This window comes from Lactuca sativa, chromosome 1, assembly GCF_002870075.4.
Source record: "Lactuca sativa cultivar Salinas chromosome 1, Lsat_Salinas_v11, whole genome shotgun sequence".
Classification (NCBI taxonomy): Eukaryota; Viridiplantae; Streptophyta; class Magnoliopsida; order Asterales; family Asteraceae; genus Lactuca; species Lactuca sativa.
Window position 1 is genome coordinate 167,377,788 of NC_056623.2, and position 20,568 is coordinate 167,398,355.

The following is a 20,568-nucleotide window of genomic DNA, read 5'->3' on the forward strand; positions in this document are numbered from 1 at the left end:
GCGAAAGTTTCTTCATACTCAATCCCTTCCTCCTGACAATATCCTTTTACTACCAGACGAGTTTGTTCCTTATGACGTTTCCTTCCTTGTCCATTTTGTTCCTAAAGACCCATTTGAGACCAACAACTGAGGCATCTGGAGGAGTTGGAATGAGATGCCAGACTTTGTTCCTTTCAAATTCGTTCAGTTCGTCTTGCATGGCTTGAACCCAATCGGAGTGATCAAGAGCAGTATTAACTGTCTTCGGTTCAACTTTTGATACGAATGAGTTAAACATGCATAATTCAACTTTGGAAAATAAAGATATTTGTTTTGCCTTGAGTTGTGATCGGGTCAGAACCTTTTCAGAGACATCACCAACAACTTGAGAGACAGGATGATCTCTTGTCCATTTGGTGAGAGCTGGGTAATGAGGATCAAAGGTAGGATCTAATTCAGCATTTACCATTTCTTCTGGCTCGGACTGGCTTTCGTAGTCGTATGACATATCAGCTTGCTCCCCCTCGATAGATGAGCTTTCAGGAATGCTTTGCGAATCTTGAGCTTCAGAGGTTTCTTGTGGTGCTGGGCTTTCAGGCGTTGATGCACCTTCGGATGGTGAAGCACTTTCGGTTGGTGAAGTGCTTTCGGGAGCAGTTGGAGACCTTGGCTCCCCCTCAACATGTGAGGTTGGCTGAGATGACGATGGTTGATCCTCCCCCTCGACTGAAGCATTGTTTGATGGAGGTTCGTCAGAATTTGATCCTCCTTCATTCATTCTCCTGGCAGCTTCTTCGACAATTTGCTTCATATGGTCTACCTTGTTGTCTGTTGCGCCTGCTTCTGAGAGAGCGGCTTTCTCTGGTTCATCAAATAGCTCCATAAACTTCTCGTATAGATTAGCGATCGAGACCGTGACTTCGCCAGTTTGAGGAAAGATTTCCCCAGCAGTGTCTTCATTTGCCTTTAGCTTTTTGACATAGCTATCATCGAAAGTCACGTAGTAAGTCTCTTCAATTTTCTTCGAACGCTTGTTTAATACCCTGTACGCTTTAGAAGTGAGAGAATAGCCCAGAAAGATTCCCTCGTCGGCTTTGACATCGAACTTGTTGCGGTGTTCCTTAGAGTTAAAGATGAAACATCGTGAGCCGAACACATGGAAAAATTTCACATTAGGCTTCCTGTTGTTGAGAATCTCATAAGGTGTGAGCATGAATCGTTTGTTGAGATATGACATGTTCTGTGTAAAACAAGCAGCAGAAATAGCATCAACCCAAAAATAAAGAGGTAAAGAAGCGAAACTTAGCATGGTTCGGGCAGCTTCACACAAAGATCGGTTTCGTCTTTTGACAATTCCGTTCTGTTGAGGTGTGTAGGGAGCTGAGAAGTTGTGACTTATTCCCTTTTCTGCCAGGAATTCTTCGAATTCTCTATTTTTGAATTCCAGACCATTGTCGCTCCTAATGTTGCGAACGACCTTCTTCAGCTGTACTTCAATCTGCTTGATGAACACTTTTAGCTTGTGAGTCACTTCAGATTTAAGCTTTAGAAAGAACACCCATGTAAAACGCGAAAAGTCATCTACAATAACAAGATAATACTTGCTACCACCGATGCTTTCGATAGATGATGGACCACACAAATCTATATGAAGTAATTCAAGTGGTTCAACAACTTTAGTGTTTATTATAGATGGATGACTTTGACGACTCTGCTTCCCTATTTCGCATGCAGCACACAAATGATCTCTATCATACTTGAGCAGTGGAAGACCTCGAACATGACCTCCAGTGACAAGTTTGTTATTATCTTTAAAGTTTAGATGAGAAAGCCTTCGGTGCCACAACCAGCTTTCGTTAGATTGTGCTTTTGATAACAAGCAGATAGCTGGGTTTCCGTTGATGGGTTTGAGGTTTAGAGGAAACATTTCACCCTTACGCTCTGATTTGAGAATAACTTTCTTCGTCTTCTTCTCAATAATTTCAGAACCGTCATCGTCGAATGAGACTTTGAGACCGGTATCTCCAACGAGCTGAGATACACTTATGAGGTTGTGTTGTAGCCCTTCCATGTATGCAACCTTCCTTATCGTGAAATCACCATTGGTAATCATCCCATAGCCTTTTATGGTGCCGAAGGAGTTGTTTCCAAACTTGACGTTTCCACCATTTGAAAGAGACCTGTATTCCCTCAGCTCTTCTTTCCTCCCTGTCATGTGACGCGAGCAGCCACTATCAATGTACCATTCTTCGTCAAACTGCTCGTCACTGATTACCTGCAAAAATTAAGCAGATATAGGAACCCAAAGTTTCTTGGGTCCACGTGAGCCTTTCACAGGTACAGGAATAGTAAGAGAGATGTCAACAAGATATGTTCGTTTTATTAGTGTTGTGTCATCTTTCTTTTTGATGGTAAAAACTTTGATTTTATTAGGATTAGGTGGTTTCGGTTTAGACTCTGGTTTGGATGCTGAAACCTTCTGTTTCCCTTTTTGTTCAGCTGATGATTGAGATTTTTGAAAAGGAACATAATGAAATTTAGAACGAGGTGGAGAGGAATTGGAAGTATTAGAAGAATTAGATGAGTGAGAATGAGAGGGCTTAGGTTGAAATGACTTCTTAGCTGGAGACTCTAGGTGACCCTTTTGCTTTTGATCATTGGTGGGACTGACCTTAGAGTTTTGATCTCTTTTGATTTCAGAACCGAACCTTTGCTTTCGGTTGGTTTCGTTCTCTGAACCGAACTTCTGCTTTCGGTTGGAGTCATTCTCAGAACCGAACCTTTGCTTTCGGTTGGTATTCTTTTCTAAACCGAACCTTTGCTTTCGGTTGTTGTGGCTCTCGTGCGTTTCTACAGGATTTTTCTCATACTTTAGGTTCTTGTCTTGATGTGAGAAATAAGCATTCTGGGATTGCCAGAACTGTTTTCTTTCAGAGAGATTCTTCTTGTATCTCTGATTCCTTTGACGTTTCTGATTTCTCATCTGCTTCGGTTGATGATGGATGATGGCTTTTGGTTTCGGTTTTTCTTTTGCTGATTCCATCTGAATTGAGGAAGTTTCACTAGAGGGAGTGTCCTCTTTTGCCAGACTTCCATTTTCTTGAGTAATGTCTTTCGTACCACTAGTACTTGGCACATCAAAGTTATCAGGCTTGTTCAAGGGTTCTGGCACGTATCTACCTTTACTTTTCCATGAGGTCCTTTCAGATAAGCCTACCGTTTCATCAGCATTATCGATTGGAGCTGACCAGAAGAACTCATCACAGTCATCAGCATTGTCTTCGTTTACAATTGTTGTGAGTTCAGCAGTCTGATGTTCGGTTACACCTGTGACCTTGTACACTTGATTTGGAGTAGTTCTAACCTTTTGATATACCACGGCCTTCTCTGCAAGAATCGGGGACTTTTGTTGGGACAAACGAGCAAACTCTACTGAATTTTCTGAAATTAGATTCTTGTGGTTTTCAGGTTCGCTTTTTACAAATTTCACTCATATTGTCATCCTCATTATGCTCGGATGCATTTTCAACATCAATTTTGTTTTCTGAGCTCAAGTTGGCGTTCAAAGAGTCAAATTTTTGTATGGTTTCGGTTCTCAGTTTTAGTCTATCATTTTCATCGAAAAGGTTTTTAAGCATGTCCTTATGATCCTTGGATTTAATGAAAAAATCTATTTTGTCCAGTCCATACATATAGGTCGGATTAACGTCCTCAGATGATATCACACTCTCAAAATTATATGCTTCGGCATCAATTTCATCCTCCTTAAACTCAAGGAAGGGTAAAATCATGCAATGAATCTTTTGTCCTATTTCACAATCCAGATGAAGCTGAGTAATATTAGTGTAAAGACGTTTAGCAATCAAACAAAAAACATTTCGCTGTTTTAAAAGCTTTAAATTGTCTCTTTGTAAATAAATGTTTTCATCTTTTATTTTGACTAATTCCGACTCCTTCAGTTCGATCCACATGCGCCGTTCCTCACTCTTCGAAGACACCCTGCTTAATTGATCAATTAGGTTAGAATTGGTGACTCGATTTTGAGTTAAACTACTATCTAGATGAGAGATTCTTGAATTAACACTTTTTAGTTCTTTTTTCATACGAGCATTGTGGGACTTTAAATGAGACAAAAACCAATTGTACCTTCTTAATCAGTTCATCGAGCTCGTTGAACTGCACGCTGAGCGGTTTGGCTGTAAAGCACATATCCTGTTGCTCCTTCGGTTCATTACTCCCACCATCGGTGTTGTATCCCCTCATCTGAGACACGTCAGACACCATCAAGCACCTTCATCCACTGCTTTCCTCTTTTGCCACACAAGCCTTTCCATGAGAAGGCTTCCTCACTTCATCGTCTTCAGAGTTGGTTGACCAAACCTCCACGCCACCGAACTCGTCATCAACAACCGAGCCCTGCACAATTAGAGCATTCATAGAAGGGTTAGCGGTAGATTTCTTCTTCCTGATCTCATCAAGCTTTTTCTGCAGCAAAGCTTCTTCATCCTTTTCCTCATCCTTTTCAGCCATCTTTTTGAGGACACAATCCTTTCCATAGTGGTTTTTCCCCCCACAATAGTAGCAGCTCACTCCGGAATCACCATCTGCCTTCGGTTCCTTCTTTGACTCTTCAGCCTTTGGTTCATCTTTAACCTTTTCTGAAATATAACTCCCCTGCCAGTTTTGGTTTTTGTTGGTGGGGAATCTCTTCTTGATGAACCTCTTGGGGTTAGACACCATCATAGCATAATCCTCAGACGTGAGGTCATAATCCTCCAAGTTGAGGTCTTCGTCCTCCATCACAGCTTTACTTTTTGACAAGAGGGCCAACGAACCTAGGCTTGAGACCACATTCTTCTCCTGCAACACAATCTTCTCCTGAGATTTGAGAATGCCCACCAGTTTCGCCAAAGAATATGATTTAAACTGCTCGTGGGCTTTCACTGTGGACACAACTGCTCTCCACTCTGATCTGAGACCATTTAAGAACGTAACCTTCTGCTCAATAAGCTTCCTTTCAATGTCATGTTTGATCATCTTGCTAAGAAGATGATTGAAGCGGTCGAACGTTTGGGTCACAGTTTCTTCGGCTCCTTGCATGAATTCTCCAAACTTAGACAAGAGTAAGGTTTGGATGGAGTGTTCAAGATCCTCGTCTATAGAGTACAATTCACGTAGCCTGTCCCAAATTTCCTTTGCCGTCGTGCATGAACTCACCAGCCTAAAAGTTTCGGACTGAAAGGCGAATCTGATCAATCTTAACGCCTTGATATTACACTGAAATTTATCTTTTTCATCTTGCGCAATATCTTTAACATCCTTCAGGAGATCATTATACTCCTTTTGAGTTTTAATAATCCTTGAAGTTGCAAAGTGAGAAAACGGTCCAGAAACAATTGCTTCCCAGATGAGGTATCCATTATCCTCAGATCCTATTACATAGTCTTCAAAGTGATGCGCCCAGACTTCATAATCATGGGTGTATAGGATGGGAATCTTCGTGGTTGATCCAATGCTGTTGGAAATATTGATGGGATTCGACTGCGACTCGTCTATAATGATCGAATAACCTATTTAAAGATCAGACTTGTAATAAATCAGATTAGGGCAAAATAATAAATATCAAGATACGTCAATAATGAGATAACGGCTCAATAAATATCAATAATTGCGGAAAACCCTAATTGAAACCTTTTTCACAGAAAAGAAGTGTCTCGATTACACAACCTCCTGCTCTGATACCAATTGATAAGTTTAAAACTTAAACTTGAAGATCGATTAGATCATAAACAGGTAATATAAAGAACAAATAGCAAGAACACGAAAACAGTAAACAACTCAAAAGTGAATCAAACGTGTCGAATATTTTATAAACAACCCTCAGAAGAGCTCGATAAAGAACATCAACTGTAGAGGGTTAAAGGGTTTACAGGAACGATAAAGAAAGAAATCTGTAATGCTATCGTTTTCTATCAATCGTACTGTTGATCGTTAACCTAATATGCATGCAAGCATATTATTATATAGTAAACCTAACAGCTCACGGTTGGACAGGCCCAAACCGGAGTACAAAATAATGGACTATTAACCGAGCCCAATGACACAATACTAAACGAATATGCTACCCAACATACGAAGTACTATTTTGCTTCTTGAAGTCCCTAGTTCAATGGTGTAAGGTTCTATACTAAGATCCAAGGCTTGTTAAGGAGTTAGGGTGCATTTGCCCCACTAAAAGGGGTTTACGGCCCAAGAACATGTCTTGGCCGTAAACTCCTTGGATCATGTTTTTCTTGATGATTTCTAGGCTCTAAACATGTTAAACCTAGAGTACAACAAGTTAGAACAAGAGTACTTACGATCTAGGAGCTTGAATGGTCGATTTTGGCCAAGAACACTAGTGTGTGTTCTTGGTGAAACTTGAAGATCTACAAAATGGAATGATTTCACGGATGAAATCATGTAAGATCACTAGTTCATGTAAGATATCAACTAGTTAGGACAATAGACTTACGAGTTTTGAAGATCGGGGACGAAGATCCCGATGATACTTGAGAGAAAACTGAAGTTCTTAGGTTTGAGAAGTGAGAAAATGGCTAGAAATGGTCAAAACTCATATATATATATATATATATATATATATATATATATATATATATATATATATATATATATACTATTTTGTAAAACAAATCCCACTATTTCTAAAAATAGATTGAATAAAATAATAATATTTTTTAAGACGTCTAAATCATTAAGCTAATTGTACAACTACTCACTAATAAAATAATATTAAAATTTAAACAAACTCCTATAAATCTTCTCTTCCAAGGTTTTGACCAGATCTTTTTTCATCCAAATAAATAGTCAACACCCTATAATTTAGTCATTTCATGAATTTTCTTTATTTTTAATATGGCATGTTTCCTAAAACAAACTAATGATTGAATTGAAAATAATCATTCTCCATCGAAAGGAAATTAATTGTCAAAACAAACTATTTGTCGCCCGCCGCTTTGCGCAGGTAAACGGCTAGTATATATATATATATATATATATATATATATATATATATATGTGGGAGTTCACGGCCCTCTTGAATTTAAGGCCATAAAGTCCATGTTTACGACCGTAAATTCCATCTTATGGAGTTTAGGGCATGAATTTTAGTGTTGAGGCTTTAGCAGTTACTTTCTAACACTTGTTCCTTAAATATACAAGGCTCAGAATGCTCAAACAGACTCCTGATTGTGCTAAAAGATGGCAGAAATGTGTTTGACTTTCAATTTAGAGTTTGACTGAACAAGATAGAAAATTTCGTGTTGTCACATCATCCCCCTGTTAGAGGGAATTTCATCCCAAAATTGGAATTTAGGTAAAAGAGTAGATGTGAATAATCGAGTCAAGAGGTGGGGATACTTCCTAATCGATTGAATCCTCATTCTCCCAGGTGAATTCGGGTCCTCGGTTGGCATTCCAGCGAACCTTCACTAATGGGATGCGACTTTGCTTCGCTCACTTGACCTCTCGATCCATGGTCACTACTGTTCTTTCATGAAAGTGAGGTTCTTGTTGATCTCAATCTCGTCGAGTGGGATTACAAGAGTCCTGACGAAAAGGTACCATTTCAAGTTCGAGGCGTGGAGGGTAAAATATATGTTACTGAGTTCGCAGGGTAGATTGAGTTTGTAAGCTACAAGGCCGATTCTAGCGACAATCTCGAAGGTCCTAACTATCTTGGATTTATCTTTCAACGCTTTTCCGATGTGTATCAAGCGTTTCCAGGGTGATACATCCAAATGAATTTGGTATCTCACATGGAATTCCAAAGGTTTCTTCCTCTTGCTTCCCTTCCCAGTCAAGGGCCGCTCCCTTCTGGGTCAAAGACGTAAGAGGTTTCCGTAATTCGCGAGGAGTTCTGAATGAACCACGACAGTAGGTCAGCAAGACCTGTGATATGGTGAATTTTCGTCGGCGTCTTTGGTGCTAACAAATTCTCAACGATTTTGATTATTGGAAGGGTCCTCAAGCATTCCCACATCACTAATTGTGTGTCTTAGGAATTTGACTCTTTATTTCTGAAAATCATATTTAGAGAACTTTGCGTAAAGCTTCTCTGATCGTATTGTTTCCATGGTTTGTTGTAGATGTTCTTCATGAATTCCTTCTTACTACGAGTTTAGCTAAGTAAGTCATTTACAAGGACAATGACGAACTGATCCAAGTAAGAATGGCGCACCATATTCATTAAGTTTATGAATACTACGGGCACATTGGTCTTATCCGAAGGGTATCACTATGGACTCATAGCGTCCGTATCGAGTTTCGAAGGTCGTCAATAGGACATCCTTCTCTAATACTCGTAACTGGTGATATTTGGATCTCAGGTCTATTTCTGAAAGGTAAATAGTTCCTTGCGGTTGGTCAGGCGATTCATCTATGCGAGGCAGAGGTAATGATTTCTAAAGGAAATCTTGTTGAGGTCTCTGAAGTCGATGGACTTATGAAATAGTCCGCCTTTCTTCTTGAATCTTGAAGAATAAGAACGGAGCTCTCCTGGGTGAGGAGCTTGGTCTTCTAATTCTATTGCTTTTTTTAAAGAGCTTCTAATTCTATTACTGAGTAGTCGTTAAGCTGTCCAGACGGTTCTTGTATCTACGTAAGTGTTAGACTGTAGGACGATCTGGTTATAGGAGTTGTATTGGGTTCTAAGTTTGTTCACATCACAATGCGATTACTCATAGTCTTGGGCAATCTCCGTCCTAAAGTTCATATTAGAGGTCATACATGGTTCATCAATCACAGTCTCGTGTATACGAGTCGTATATAATTAAGACTGAAAAAGTAGTCGAATAAATGATTCTTCTTTAAGCTCACATCCTAACGAGGAAAAGAAGTTAAAGTAGAATCATCAATTCTAAACTTGTAGAACCTTGATTATATACCACTCCTGTGTATACATTGTTCAGCGATAGATTAACCGTACGGGTCATTGGATTGAACTTGACGTACTGTACGAGTGGTACTTTAGGGAGGTTTGCTGAGGTTTCTGCGGAAAGCAAAGGAAACATGAGGTACTCTACACATGAGTATTTCGGAGTTCTAAAATGCCGGCTTTGCTAGTAAGACGTTTACGGAGAAAGAGGTGTACGCACGAACTGGTATGTGAGGATTGAATGGACTCAAGTTGTGTTATAATATCGGACTCACTTGGAAATAAAGACATTAGACTTGATCATAAAGGCGTTACAGACAAAACCCAAAAGTGCAACTTTTAACAGAGTTACAGTACTATAGATTTACTACAAGACTATTGCTGCGAACTAGGTATACTACAAAAGACAAGTATACGCTGCACGAGGGCCCCTTAACTGACGGGATCTCGCAAAAGATAAGACTCGAGTTGCACAAATGTTAAATAGTTTATGAGTCAGTTACAACGAATGCCTTAGATAATTTAACATGGGTCCGGAGTAGTCTCTCTAGCGGCAGTGATCCTTAGTATCTTCCCGTCTACGTCGGAGTTCTTTGTTATTGAGGAGACCTTTTTGAGGTGTCTAATCTCACCGCATTGGTGACATATTTGGTTGGTACTAGCATCGGTGGTGGAAGTGAGGTGTCGAGTCGGATTTATGTGGACGTGGTTGATTTCATTGTTCTTTCCTTTTGGACAATTTCTATGATATTGTCCTGTCTCACCACAACAATAGCAAACCTGGCTACCTCCGGTGGTGGAGGTGGTTCTACAAAAACGAGCAACGTGCCCCATTTTGTTGCAATTGATTCATTGCAATACTTGGCAAGCTCTATTACGATGATTGTTACACTTGTTACACTTCGGCAGTGTTCCCTCATAACGCTTGACCGGTGCTGAGATGGTAGGAGTCGCCATTGGTTGTTGTTGCATGGCAAGCCTTTGAAATCTCTTGCGTTCTTTTTGGGCTTGACGCTTCTGTTTCTTGAACTCTGAGTTGTTGTTTTGGGTGTTGGCGACTGTTACTATTTGTTGATTTCTCGAATCCTTACCACGATCAGAATTGTCAACTCCTATGCCAGTATTGATTGTGTTAACAGAGTTAAGGTGTGCAAGGACAGTTGTCACGGCAGCTGTTACCGCGGCTTGGAATGTAGCGGCATCGATATGAAGGATAGGGGTTTCGTTGTTCGGTTGACTATTTCTGATTGACAACATGATTCTGTAACACGAAAGAAAAGGAGTTCGTGAGCTATTATGTTTGAACCTAGATGTATTTCGGTTGTTCATGTAAAGAGTAGAAGTATGTTCTCGAGGGCTTGACCTACATCCCTATGATGCAGTCCTAGTACATAGTAGAAGTAAGTTCATAGAATTGTCTCAAGACATTTGTCGTCCAAACTGGGGGTACCATTGGTTGGTGAATAACATGATCCAACCTTTGAAAGAGAATTGGGTTTCAGGTAGACCCCAACGAAAGTATGAGGAAAGTATATGAACAAAGAATGACACAGAAATTAGCCGACTTTCAATATCGATATTCATGACGTAATAAGTTTGGGAAAATTGAGCTTGTAGAAGGTCTTACATCATATCCGAAGTAGAAAGGTTTTTGGCCTTATAAAGGCCTAACTAAAAGTACTTACAGTACAAGATAGTTTCATAAAAAAACTGCCACATAGGACATATACAGGAAAATGATCCCTTAAAACAAACAAGGAAAGTAAAGCATCTCCTACTGGTGATGGTCATCCCTCTGGTAAACTCTCAGTTCAACGAGTTGACGTTCCATGTCAAGCAGGTGTCTTTCGTACACCATCTGGCGCACTCGGAGCTCTATGACTTCGGCTCATGTTTTAGCTAGTGCTTGTAGCAGGGTCTCATGGTCTCTCTCAGATCTCTCCTGAGTGTGTTCAAGGTGATTGGTGCGCATGGTATGCATTCCTGCATTGGCATCAACCTCTGCGATACGATGGAGAGCTGTCCTGCCCTGAATCTCGTTTCGGGCAACTTTACGGACCAGGATTGGTAGAACTCTGTCTGCCGAGCTTCCTTCGCTTATGTTGTAGAAGCTTCGGTCTCCATTGAATGACATGGGCTGATTCTGCACTTCGCTCCATCTCTCCAAACATTCTACCCAAGGGGGCGTCGGGCCATGAAAAGTCGGACGAGGGTTAGGAATTGGAATGGGAGCTACCAGGGGTAGCTTCTCAACTTTGGGCTCGGAGTTAGCATCATCCGAAAGGTCTTCAGCATGGTGATCATTCAAGGGGATTGGATGATCACCCTATGGTTATTCTCCAAACCATCCAGCATTGCCTTCGTTCGTAAGGTACGGGTCGCCGTGGGGATGGAGTCCAGCCATGTTATCTACGCGAGAATTAGGGTAAAGAAATAAATATTAGACGAACTAACTAGATAATTATTAAGTAATCTTCATTAGTTACATCACTATTTGTAAGGTTCATACTAGTTATATGTAATCAAAACAGGATAGGCGTTCGAATAAGTGACCTTAACTCCAAATTCACAAGGAACAGGCGTAAAGCAAAATTCACAGATTCTAAGTCTATGACATCATATTTACATATAACCTTAGTGTATCCACTTAGCAACTATTGACCTAGTAATGAAGATCTTTTTAGTTCTGAAGTAAGTAATTATAGTAACACAAAATTCTCCCATGGTATTTTAGATGTATGATCTGCTCTAATGTTCTCACTATGGTAGTGTTGGTAAGTTTTTAGACTTGTTGCCGCATCACAACCATTCTTGGGCATGTGCTAATCACTCCTTGGACCAGCATAGTTGATCAGGCTATGCCAATCCCAAGACTAACCATACATCCCCGAGCTTACTTGTGATATTCAACAATCATAATACTTTTGTTCTTGTCATTGTGACACTGATTTTAGTATCAATGCAAGTATTTATACTTAGTTAAATATTTTATTATTTAAAATTATATACTCTTGGTCAGATTATTTTAATCCCATTCATTTATATTTAGTATATCTTTTATGGGTTGATATACTTAATTCACTATAAACAATGCTCTGATACCAATCTGTCACACCCCAAAACCAAGAACGGCGGAAACGTTCTGGGGCAGAGGACCTCATGTCAAGTATCACAACAACGCAAAGTAGTAAACAAGCAACAACATCATCCATTTCATTAATAGTATAATTCTAATTACAAGTGTGTTCTTTTGTAGAATAAAACAACATAAAGAATAATCAAAATAAAAGACGAGTCTTGACTGCTGCATCTTCACAAAACTTGGTCGTCGTACCTATCTATTTGTGTCCTTAGAATACAAGTTATTTTGAAAGCGCGTATCAGCAATAAAACTGGTGAATTCATAAGTATTTGTGTGTCATTGACTTGTCAAACTGTAAAGGAAAGATTTGTAAATGTTTGAAGAAAAGTTTGTATAAGTACAAAAATGTTTGTACGTAATTGTAAACGTTTGAAAACCCTAGAAAACCCCATATTTCCTATTATTATAAAAAGTAGTCTTCTACCAAGACCCAACTGTTTTAATAGTAGCCTTCTACCAAGACCTGACTGTTTTGAAAGTAGCCTTCTACCAAGACCTGACTGTTTTGAAAGTAGCCTTCTACCAAGACCCGACTGTTTTGAATGTAGCCTTCTACCAAGACCCAACGGTTTTGAAAGTAGCCTTCTATCAAGACCCGACTGTTTTGAAAGTTTGAACCTCTAATTCAGTGAAGGTTTTTCCTTCTACAACTATTATTATTCAAGTCTAATCTACCTTGTCGATTATGTCAATGTGACACAAAGTAAAGGTAATAATAATATAATAACAAGAGTTTTATCCTTTTGTATTTGTTGTATGTAAAGTGTAAGTATTGTAGTATTTTTAATAAGTGACTACTATTGTACTAATTGCCTTAAATTGAGTATTAAGGTATAATATGATGGCTAGATCCCATACTAAACGCTCTCCCTGTCAAGAGATTCTGGGAACAAAACGCGACCCCTGCAATGTTGCAAGCCATGAACATCCACATTATTATGATCATGTATACCCAATATAACTATCACCTTTTGTTTAAAACAACTCGTTAGTGATTCATTGGTATAGTTAGATCCTGTAATTGTTCCATGCTATAGCACCTTATCGTGTATTGTTTTGTTATCGTGTATTGTATTTTCCTCGTTGTTTTGTGTGTTCTCTTATGTTATCGTGTATTGTATCTACATATAGTATGTATGTGTTAGTATGTTTGTAGTTGTAATTTTTTAATTGTATCTCTTCATATAGTATGTATTGTATTAGTATAGACTCATGAATGAACTGACTCTTGTGTGATTCCTTGTTCTTGGAATAGTAAGTGGTATCTCCTAAGTATACCTATTATAGTTACCATTAATGTACGTGTATAACTGAAGTATGTCTTTGCTATCCAAAGGTACTGAACTAACTGGAGAAACTTTTATGTCTATATATGTATACATGATATATAACTAATATTTAGACGACATTCATACGAATAACCGATACCCTAATGCCACATCCAAACGAGGAAAAGGAACTAAAGTGAGCTAGCCTTCAAAAGTCCTTTAAACATTTCTTATATAATTATACATATATGGGCATGCATTTGATAATATAAAAGTATAAAAGACGTTTGGTAAAACCTTTGAAGAGTTTAATAACTAAGAAATGATGACTTGATGTCAGGTTATAAAATGATTTGAATGTAGTTTGTTTGATAAGACAGTTTTAAGTATAAGAAAACCTTTGTTTGAAACGCAATTGTAACAGAGTTTGAAATGAAACATACAGTATGTAAGATAGTTTGATAAAGAGCTTTAACATGTAGAAACGTTTTAGAAAGTCATTTGAATTAATATGTTTGGTAAAACAACTAAAAGTCTAGTAAATCCATTTGCATGTTAGTTGTTAATCACATGTGATTTATGTACTAACTAGCATGATTCAACTTGTATTCCCCCCCCCCATAAAAGCATTTATAAACATTTAGAAACATTTAAATGTTGATTAAGGGGAATGAACTCACCTGCAGTGAGTGGATCGGATGGAAGTGTCGGACAAGTGCTTGGTGTCAAGTGAAGACTTAAACACACATAATGATCCTAATACCATATAAAGACATATGTATAAATTCAATTAGTGATTATAACACTAATTAGACAAGTGTAAACATTCTAAGGTGTGGAAAACACTTTGGTCAAAGTTTTAGGAGGCCATTGGATTGCAACAAAGGAGTATAAGGCTGTGTAAGTGAGTTTATGGTCCATACCCCATACTTGTTGGAGTTTACGGCCAAGGGGAGTTTACTCCTATCCATAAACTCTCAAATGGGTCACCAAATGAGGCTTGAAGGTAAGGTGTCTTAAGTGGTTAAGTGTTTCAAGGCTTAAACAAGATGCTAGGTGAGTTTAAAGTCCAAGAATGACCTTATATTGAGTTTACGGCCTGAGGACCACTTCCCCATGAGTTTACGGTCGTAAACTGATGGTATGAAGTACCATTTTGTTTCTTGAAGTCCCTAGTTCAATGGTGTAAGGTTCTATACTATGATCCAAGGCTTCGTAAGGAGTTATGGTGCATTTGCCCCACTAAAAGAGGTTTACGGCCCAAGAACATGTCTTGGCCATAAACTCCTAGGATCATGTGTTTCTTGATGATTTCTAGGCTCTAAACATGTTAAACCTAGAGTACAGCGAGTTAGAACAAGAGTACTTTTGATTTAGGAGCTTAATTGGTCGATTTTGGCCAAGAACACTAGTGTGTGTTCTTGGTGAAACTTGAAGATCTACAAAATGGAATGATTTCACGGATGAAATCATGTAAGATCACTAGTTCATGTAAGATATCAACTAGTTAGGACAATAGACTTACGAGTTTTGAAGATCGGGGAAGAAGATCTCGATGATACTTGAGAGACAACTAAAGCTCTTGCATTTGAGAAGTGAGAAAATGGCTAGAAATGGTCAACACTCGTATATATATATATATATATATATATATATATATATATATATATATATATATATATGTGGGAGTTCACAGCCCTCTTGAGTTTACGGCCGTAAACTCCATCTTATGGAGTTTAGGGAATGAATTTTAGTGCTGAGGCTTTAACAGTTACTTTCTAACACTTGTTCCTTAAGTGTACAAGGCTCGGAATGCTCAAACAGACTCCTAATTGTGCTAAAAGATGGCAGAAATGAGTTTGACTTTCAATGAAGAGTTTGACTGAACAACATAGGAAAATTTGGGTTGTCACATATACCATGACAATATAAGCATCTACCATGTTGACCAATGACCCGTATGTCATCCATGGGTATACCACGACACTATCTACCACGTTAACCAATTACCCATATGTCATCCTTGGGGGTTACCAGGACATTATAAGAAACTACCATGTTGACCAATGACCCATATGTTATCTATGGTATAACATGACACTATAAGAATCTACCACGTTGACCAATGACCCATATGTCATCGATGGGTGTTACCATGACACTATAAGCAACTACCAACTTGACCAATGACCCGTATGTCACCCATGAGTATACCATGACACTATAAGCAACAACCACAATGACCAATGACCCATATGTAATCCATGGGGGTTACCATGACACAATAAGCAACTATCATGTTGACCAATGATCGTCTGTCATTCATGGGTATACCATGACACAATAATCATCTACCATGTTGACCAATGACCTGTATGGAATCCATGGGTATACCATGACACTATAAGCATCTACCACATTGACCAATGACCCATATGTCATCCATGTATGGCTATACCATGATGCTATAAGCATCTATCGTATTGACCAATGACCCATATTTAATCCATGCATGGGTATACCATGACACTACAAGTATCTACCATGTTGACAAATGACCCGTATGCCATCCATGATTATACCATGATACTATAAACGACTACCAGATTGACCAATGACCCATATGTCATGCAAGGGTGTTACCATGACACTATAAGTAACTACCATGTTGACCAATGACTTGTATGTCATCCATGGGTATACCATGACACTATCTACCACATTGACCAATGACCCATATGTCATCTATGGGTATTACCAGGAAACTGTAAGCTACTACCATGTTGACCAATGAATCGTATGTCATCCATGGGTATACATGACACTATAAGCATCTACCACGTTGGATAATGACCCATATGTCATCCATGGGTGTTACCATGACACTATAAGTAACTATCATGTTGACAAATGACCCGTATGTCGTCCATCGGTATACCATGACACAATAAGCATCAATCACCCATATGTCATCCATGGGTATACCATGACACTCTAAGCAACTACCATGTTAGCCAATGACACATATGTCCTCCATGGGTGTTACCTTAACACTATAAATAACTAACTCGATGAACAATAACACGTGTGTGATCCATGCATGGGTATACCATGACACTATAAGTAACTACCATATTGACATGACCCGTGCATCTTTTATATATAAATTTTAGTTTAAACATAACAGCATAAAGATATATAGTTTATTATTGATTAATTCTTGTTTATAATTCTGAATTAAAATTATGTTATAAACACCTTGTTAGTCTTTGTTATAATTTTAAATTAACACCCGTACATCTTATATATATATATACATATATATATATATATATATATATATATATATATATATATATATATATATATATATATGTATATATATATATGTATCTATATATATACATATATATATATATATACATATATATATATATATATATACACATATACATATATATATATATATATATATATATCAATGTAGAAGTATCTTTAATAAATTAGAATTACTAAATATTTAGCATTAATTAGCACAGTTCGAATTTTTCATTAGCGGAGCATCAAAATATTTCGCAATTCCTTTCCCTCTAACCTACACACGTTTAGGCAGGATATTAGAATAAGTTACTGTTTAGAAATAGGATTTAGATTTTCTGTAATCATCTCCAGCGGCTAATTGATTGAAATCTTTGTTCATTACGTTTGTTCATTGATTTGGTGATATAGGTTGTAACTTATCTAGAATTTATTTTTATTTAATTTACTATTGTCGTGATCATCATTTCTTGTTCTCTAATCATCTTCATGTATATCATCATCTTAAATTACAAGTAAATTCGTTTTGATTGTATTCAATAGTTTTCGTGCGCAGTAATGCCTTCATCTATAATTTATTTTTATTGTTTGTTTGTTCTCTCTGCTCATCAGTAGTTTATCATCTTTAATACATTGGTATTGACTATAGCCTTTTGCTTGTTTTTAAGCAAGAAAGATGTCGAACATGAAAGAAAAAGGAGCATCCAGTGGGAATCCAACTAAATTCATTGCACCGCACGTTTTGAACCGCAACATGACTTCAACTACAAAATTAGTAAGCAGACAATTATAAGATGATGAAATCAACTTCCAATACCAACATCCACATCCAATGCAGTTATAACATTAACCACCAAAACCCCTAAACCTAAATCATTATCACCAACCATGACTACCAATTCCTCAGCATCACTAACAAAATCTACACTATCCTTAGCAAATACATCCAGTAGTTCAGCAACTGGAAAAGTGCAATTCACAACACTTATAACAATAACCAAAAGTTCAACACCTACATCATCAAAACCATCCTCAACACCGACATCCAGTGCCACATCATCAAAACCTATATCTACTACCACAACCTTAAAACATGTATCTACACTACCATCCTCCACAACTATAGTAACTACCACATCCTCCTTAAGTAAAGGAACTACCACATCCTCAACATATACGTCTATGCCAACACCTACCCCAGAATATACCCCATCAATAACACTTATCCCAAAATCAACCCCATCACCAACACAACCAAGCATGAATGGATCTGTAGTGGAAAACGTAGAAGGTGAAAACAATTCAACTGAAGATTGTGGGTCAGACGGACGTGTAACAGTTCATCTCTGGAAAAAAACGTTAGTTACCAATTGTGTCTTACAACTTCATCTATGTATAACCTTTTGGTTTACATGTACATATCAATTCAAAACTTAACCCATCATATGATTATTTTCAGGCTCATGTCACCGGCCCTTGTGCACAATTTATTAGTCGGTCCTTTTTACAAAGAGTAGATTGTGACAACCCGAAATTTATATTATGTACAAACAATATCAAGTCAATAGAAGTTAGAACAGTTGCAGTAAATTTTCAGACTTTTGGTATAAGTTTGAGTATTTCAGGATTTACACTTAAAGAGATATCAGGAGAGAGGATGCACTAGGGTATTGTGCAACTCTGTTATTCCAAAACTCTATGATATTAGAGTTCACTTCCTGAATAAAATATTTTCTGCCAAAAACCCCAGGGGTATATATATGGTCCTTAGCCATATTTATTCATTTGTTCCATTTCCAACTAGAGAAAAGCCAAATTCTCTCCTATCGTCCCAAATCGTGAGTACTTCTATCTAAGTGTATTATAGCCCTTGATATGTGTCTAGTAACCAAGAAATCATAAGAAACCCACAAGATCAAAGAGTTTACGGCCTAAGAACATCTTGGACTGTAAACCCTTCTTTAAGGGACAAAAGAGTGCCCTAGTCCCTTCCTTTTCCAATAAAACTAGCCTAGACTCGTACCCTAATGTATGTAGGACTAGAAAAAATGTTTATATTGTTAATGTGTTGAAAAAATGTAGTTGGGATGAAAAAATAGACTCGTTGGTGAGGCAAGCTTCGGCAAGGAAAGCGGTACAAAGTTATCTGCAATATCTCTACGATATGCAGAGCCCATAAAGAAACAACATGGCTTTAAACCAGCTCACATTCCATAGGAAGCCAGGAACTCCCGGCAATTAAAATGGAATATAGATGAATACAAGCTAAAATCCGAGCAGCACAAGAAAAATAGGTGTAACAATGTGGCTGATGGAGTAGCACGACCTACACATAACGCTGGATCCGCAAGTCATTTGAGGATAGGTTCTGATTTGGTAATTTTTATAATTGTACATCAACGTTTATATATGTCTATCTGTATATTTGACATCCTATGGTATTTATGCAGAAGAGCAAATTAGAACGTGATCCACCCCATAGTGAATTGTTCTTGTATACACACACGAAGAATCATGATGGAGTCGCTTTCACAATTGAAAAAAATAGACAAATGCATGTAATATTAATTTCGGTGTTAAACTTTTATATTGTAGCTAGTCCATAATATCATTCATAACTTTGATATCTTTTAACTTATGTTATTTTTAGTTTGTAGGCGGCTTATACAAAAAAACATGAAGAGTTGGAAGCTGAAGGTGCTGAATTTTAAGAGGACAAGCTATTTTATGATGTTGTTGGTGGTCATGACAAATAAAGAAGACTTTATGGATTGGCCTCTTTTGCAAAGTTGGTTCCCAATAGGAACGGTAAAATGGATGTAACTTACATTCTGGAAAAAAAATTGATCAAATAGAAGAAATGTGGGAGCTTGTTGCTAAACAAAAAGAGCAAAAAGAAGAGCTTAAAGAAATGACGAAGGCACAACAAGAAGAAAAAAAAAAGCAAGAGTCTGGCATCTTGAAAAACAACTTCAAACGAAAATGGAACGTATTAATATCTTTACAAAACAGCACCACTAGTAGATCATAAAGGGTTGATATATGTTTATTGCAAAGTATTTATTTTAGATTAACAATTTTCCTTTTTCCATGTAATAAATAATTATTGTATTATTTTATGATATAATGGTTTTGACTTTTTTTGTTATTTTTGTTTATCATATATTACCACAAAATAATTTGGATCTAATTTATAAATCAATTATTTATTGCTCCATATGGAATCTTTGATATGGAATCTGATATATAATATACACCACAAAAATTGCTAGGGATTCATGACCATGGAATTTGCTAGGAAGTCATCAAATGGAATTTGCTATGGATTCATCACCACAGAATTTGCTAGGGAATCACCACCACAAAATTTACTAAGGAATGACCACCAAGGAATTTACTAAGGATTCACCACCAAAAAATTTGCTAGGGACTCATCACCACAGAATTTGCTAGGGAATCGCCGCCATGGAATTTACTAGGAAATGACCACGACGGAATTTACTAGGGATTCACCATCACAAAATTTGCTAGGGAAACATCACAACCGATTTTGCGATGGTTGAACTACAATGAAAATGTGTGATGGAATAACTACCACGGATTTTGTGATGCAATCCTATAATGGAATACACGACGGAATACTATTTACCACAGATTTCATTCCATATTGCGACAGAATGATTGTTTCCCTAGCAAATGCTCGCTATGGAGTTTTTTGGGACGGAACTTGGTCGTCGCAAATTCCGTCACTATTCGTCCTTTGCAATGGAATTTTAGCTTTTCACAACGGAATCCTCCCCTAGCAAAATCGCATTATATTTATAGTGCATCTTCTGGAGGTACTCTTTAGCTGAGATCTAAATTTAGGTTATGTTTTGGCATGATTTTTCCCCATGGTTTGGTTCTTTTCAGTATAAGCTACTCTA

The 20,568-nt window shown here is 37.7% G+C and overlaps 1 protein-coding gene across 1 annotated transcript; it reads left to right on the forward strand.

Moving 5' to 3' along the window:
* Nucleotides 1-17,902: 17,902 nt before the first annotated feature.
* LOC111882837 (uncharacterized) lies at nucleotides 17,903-19,353 on the forward strand. The gene is made up of 5 exons (XM_023879209.1): nucleotides 17,903-18,000; nucleotides 18,725-18,776; nucleotides 18,860-19,018; nucleotides 19,093-19,200; nucleotides 19,300-19,353. The coding sequence occupies exons 1-5, from the start codon at nucleotides 17,903-17,905 to the stop codon at nucleotides 19,351-19,353; spliced, it is 471 nt and encodes a 156-aa protein (XP_023734977.1).
* The last annotated feature ends 1,215 nt before the right edge of the window (nucleotides 19,354-20,568 follow it).